General features: G+C 46.3%; 1 protein-coding gene across 1 annotated transcript in view; it reads right to left on the reverse strand.

Annotated features, from left to right (window-relative positions):
- Positions 1 to 2,245: 2,245 nt before the first annotated feature.
- The window catches only part of ANKRD9 (ankyrin repeat domain 9), a 23,511-nt gene continuing 21,173 nt past the window's right edge, over positions 2,246 to 4,583 (reverse strand). Inside the window, exon 3 of the mRNA XM_008629855.2 lies at positions 2,246 to 4,581. Coding sequence (XP_008628077.1) covers positions 4,072 to 4,581 — 510 coding nt within the window. The 3' untranslated portion in view covers positions 2,246 to 4,071. The remainder of the gene's footprint in view (positions 4,582 to 4,583) is intronic.

A 4,583-nucleotide genomic window follows, 5' to 3' on the forward strand; every position in this document is an offset into this window, starting at 1 on the left:
GTTGATTTATGTGATTTTTTTCATTTATCGACTAAACCACTGGGCAAACAGATCCTGGTCATTTCAGAGGTCATCAGGGCAAGTGGAGGAAATCTTTGTACCCCAGCTTAACTTGGTTCCTTTTCTTGTAGCAGCAGGGAGGGATTACTGATGTTTTTGCAAACTGTATTTGTGTTTCCTGCTGAAAAAAACTGCTGAGTTAGGTTTTGTGGGGGAGCTCAGCTCCTTCCACTCTTGTGCTACACGTGCACCTGTACCTGTGTGGTGGGAAGAGGAGTAAATCAGTGCTAGCAGCAGCCTTGCAGCACCATAGATGAGATTCTTGGTAATAGAGGACAGTTTGGTGTGGTCTGAGCAAGTCATAAGCAGAACTTCTTCTTCACATGTTGTAGGTGGAGGAGGAGAGACCACTGAAGCCACACAGAGAACGAATGCCTATGTAGCCTCAGACAGGTGCTGACACCAAGCAGGGATGGAAGTAGTTATTAACTCAGATGTTATGAAACTTGGTTTGCAAGGATTTACAGTGCTCTTTAAATATTAAGCACATGGCACGAGTGCCTTGTTTGCCTGGATGGATGATGCAATGCACAAGGATCTGCTGATGCCAGTAGATTTCTTATACTGCAAGTCAAAAACCCACATGGCTTGAACACCAAACACAGGACAAAATAGGGATTAGGAAACCAACCTGGCACTCTGGCCCCTTTCTAGTCTCGGTCTTTCTTTGTCTCTGTGCCAGGGTAAAAGAAGACTTTTAAAGAGCACAAATCCAGCTTTTAAACAAGTTACTCAAAATTACAATAGACTTCATCTCCTTCAGCAGACTCTAGGCAGGCTGAACTTTGGGAGCTGCAGAGAGGAGTCAGTTGCAGAGTCAAAACTAACTCAGTACTTCATCTCTCCCCTTGCTTCCTGGATGAAAATGATTCAGGCATTTTTTACCTGTCACAGCAAATAAAACCACTTTGTACTACAAGGTGGGTAGTATATGAATATTTTGGTTTGAAAGTGCTTGAGCAACCAATGGGACATATTTATTAGATTTCATCACTGTTTCATGATAGAAAGTCATTTTTTAGGGGACTAACTATAACCAAGCTTTTCAGGAATGCTGGTTCTATCTACTGCCTGGCATGCTTTTGGAAAGCATGTCCTATGAATGAGTAATTTGCCTTGTGTGACAAGATTAACCTGTGCAGGTAAGACAGAAGCTTTTAACTACTTATCTCCTTACCCCTGTGCTCCCATGGTGTTAGGACTTGGTGAATCTTCTTTCCCATACCTTTGTGGCCAGCTCCCTGGCTCTAGTACCACAGTCCTCTTCAGTGACATAATCACTGTCCATGTTTGCTTTATTAAGCTTGTCAGTGGCTGTGCAGCTGGCACTTACTGGTACTTTTGTTCCAAGAGAAGGAAAACTGAATGGGCTGTGGAGCCTGCACTCCACCATGCCCTAAAGATGGCAGAAGACAGAGATGTGCTGGCAGGTCAGTCTGAGGAAAGCTGATGCTGCTACTGCTTGGACTATAAACAAAAGACTTCTGTTTCCAATGCCAAGAAGCCCCAGCCTTTTTCCAAGCTGTGACTCTGTCTGAAAAACAAGCCTGGCCCCAGCTGCGTGAGTGATCCATGTAGTCACCGATGTAGTTTGCCCACAGTTCCTCCCCAGATGCAGCATGGCAGACACCAGTGAGCCACAGGCAGGGAGGGCTCTTCGGCAGAGCCATCCCAGCGTGGGCTTGGCACCAAGTCTGACTCCTGTCCCAGAATAACAGGAAGGGCACAGCAGTCAACTGGCTTTGGACCCATCACAATATGCTGAGGGGATCCGTTCTGTTTGTTGAAATGAATTACTCCAGAGCTGGTGGGAGGGCTCTAGGGAGTCACAGGGCAGCCTTTGCATCGAATTTGTGTTTTGTTAAAGGGCTCATTTGAAGGTGTAGGATGTCCTGCCCAGCCTGTTGGGCTGTTCCACTGTGTAATTACTCTCAAAGCATGGGAGCAGGAGTGTCTTCCAGTGCTCAGGTCAGTCAACCAACCAATTCCCCACTGCTGAAGCTCGTTATGTCTTTGTCAACAAAACTGATAAACATTCCCTCCCACCCCCAGCTCTGTCTCTTCCACCACCTCATGACACTTTGCCATGTGCAAGTGAGACCTGACTGCTTTACTGCTTGTCTGTTTTGAAAGATGTTTCCACACCACTGTTACAGAAGCAATGGGGAACACATACACTAATAAAGAATGTAGCAACATAGATATTTAATTTTTTTTTAAGTGGCTAGATTTAGAAGATTAGGATTAATTCTCCGAATTTCTGTATTTTTATAATCAACAAGGTAGCTGAAGAGAGCAGTTAGAATTGTTCCATATTTTCCAGCAAAGAATTTTAATTTCCCATGGTAATGGGTTTGAGCATGTATCAGCTTGGTTTCTTAGGAAAAAGGAACACTTTCTCTTCTAGGAAATATTTTCAGTGCTATCAGCCTAAGAATAGCAATCTTCTTTCTGTTTCTTCTCAAATTTCAGAAGTATGGTTTATCTTTTACTGTGCATGCAGTAGAGTGATTATTTTAGATGAAATACCACTCTGTTCTGATGAAACACTAACAGCTTATAGCATCTAATTCTATGGTTTTCTTTTTTGTTCCTTAACCAAAATTAAGCTCATGTGCCTTGAACATGGCTCTTCTCTACTAAAAACATCAATTCCTTGATGACCCTAGAGGGAACAGCAGTGCTGAAATAGTTCAAGTGGCAAACAACTTCCTGGCTATGAATTTAAGCAGTGAAACAAAACCCTACCGTTTCAATGATAACTTCCAAGAACAGAGCCAAGGCTCCAGTGCTGCGGCCCAGGAGATCACTATCATTGCAGGGCTGGTGGAGCCAGCACAGCTCCCTGCAGAGCACGCAGGGGCAGTGCCAGTTACACCCAGAGTGCCTGGAATGCTGGAGAGTAAAGGTTGCACAGCAAAGCTGTATCCTTTGCCTGGTCAAAACAGAAGCGCTAGAAGCGGGACATTACTCAGAAAGGGCTTTTTGATATGGAGCAGCTGTGAGGATGTTGTTTGTACCTTGGAGTATCTCAGAAGGGATAGCTGGGGAAAGGCTGGATATCTAAGCTACTGATCTGGTAACCAGAGTGCACACCAAGACTGCCATGGTGCTCTCAGCTGAACCTGAGCCATCACACACTGATGGGGAGTGGCACTGGAGTGGCCAGACTCCACTGAAAAAAGCCATGATCTAGGATCCTGGGCTAACTGTCATATGTCCTTACATCCCTCTGGGAATAGCAGGCTGACCCTCCTGCTCTGAGCTACCCTCCTCACCTTGCAGCAATCACACTGAGGGGCTGCCAAGGCAAGTACATTTTTGGCCACAGCAATGTGTGTGCTCCATCTCTGTCTGCCTGACAACAAACACCTTGGCCCTCCAAGGGGAACAGAGACAACTTTACAAGGAAGCCAACTGTTATTTATGCATATTTTAAAATACATTTTGTTCAGATGCACATCCTTGCCAGCCTTGTTTAGGGAAGTTTTAACAGTATCTGGCTTCTCTTTGGTCTTGTGTACAAGACAAGGAAGTTTTCATCTGTGCCTTTAAAAAATCCCCGCATCTCTGCCAAGATGTATTAGGAGAGCTGTAAAAAAGGAGTCATCCTGTTCCAGGACGGCAAGGCTTATGTAACAGGGAAATCCTAACAAAAAGATACTCCCCCACCCTGCACATGCTTTTCCAAGGCACATGCCACTCCAGGGTTTTCAGCTGCTTGATTTGTATTTTGATCACATCTGCCACTGGTTTATTCGATGTATTTACAAATATGTTCTTCCACATACCCTCATTTGTACATGCCATAGAACGTCTTTATAAGCCCTCACCTCACCACAAGGATCTTTAAATAAAATATATTGTAAAGTGCCAGATACAATGCTTTTAAAAAATACTGTTCTCAGTAAAACAGACACTTGGCCACTGCATTAGCAGCTTTGTATACTGATACATTTTTAGCACAAGTCTATTTCTGTCAGGTGAGCGGGAGGCCCTCATACCACCCCTCTAGCTCTCCAGTTTCAAGTCCAAAGGCTTTAGAAAATGAGGCAGAGGCAGATTGTCCAGAGCCTCTGGGAAGTGCTCAGGTGAAATGGTCCTGATCAAGACACGCATGGCTCCAACAAACAGCGATGGGGGAGCTAAGCCCACCAGGCACTGGAACCTGTTCTCCCCCAGGAGGTCCTGCCACTGCTGCCGGTTGTCCAACAGTTGCTGTTTCATTGCAAACTTGAGGTCCTGAGGCACGAAGAAGAAGAGGCAGTCGAGGCAGAGGAGCTTGGCACGCATGTTAGCTGCCGGCACGTGGGAGATCTGCTGCAGCAGGGTGTCGAGGGGGGTGTTCCCAGCACTGTCCTGCAGGCAGGGCGACGCGCCGTGCCCCAGCAGCAGGAGCAGGCACTCGGGCCGCACCAGGTCGCAGGCCATGTGCAAGGCTGTCTTGCCGCCCTCCACGCGGCTGCAGCACTGGCGGTCCAGGTGGCCGGCTCTGTCACTCGGGGGCAAGGCTTGGATGGCCT

The sequence above is a fragment of the Corvus brachyrhynchos genome, unplaced genomic scaffold (genome assembly GCF_000691975.1).
Source record: "Corvus brachyrhynchos isolate BGI_N302 unplaced genomic scaffold, ASM69197v1 scaffold1, whole genome shotgun sequence".
Lineage (NCBI taxonomy): Eukaryota > Metazoa > Chordata > Aves > Passeriformes > Corvidae > Corvus > Corvus brachyrhynchos.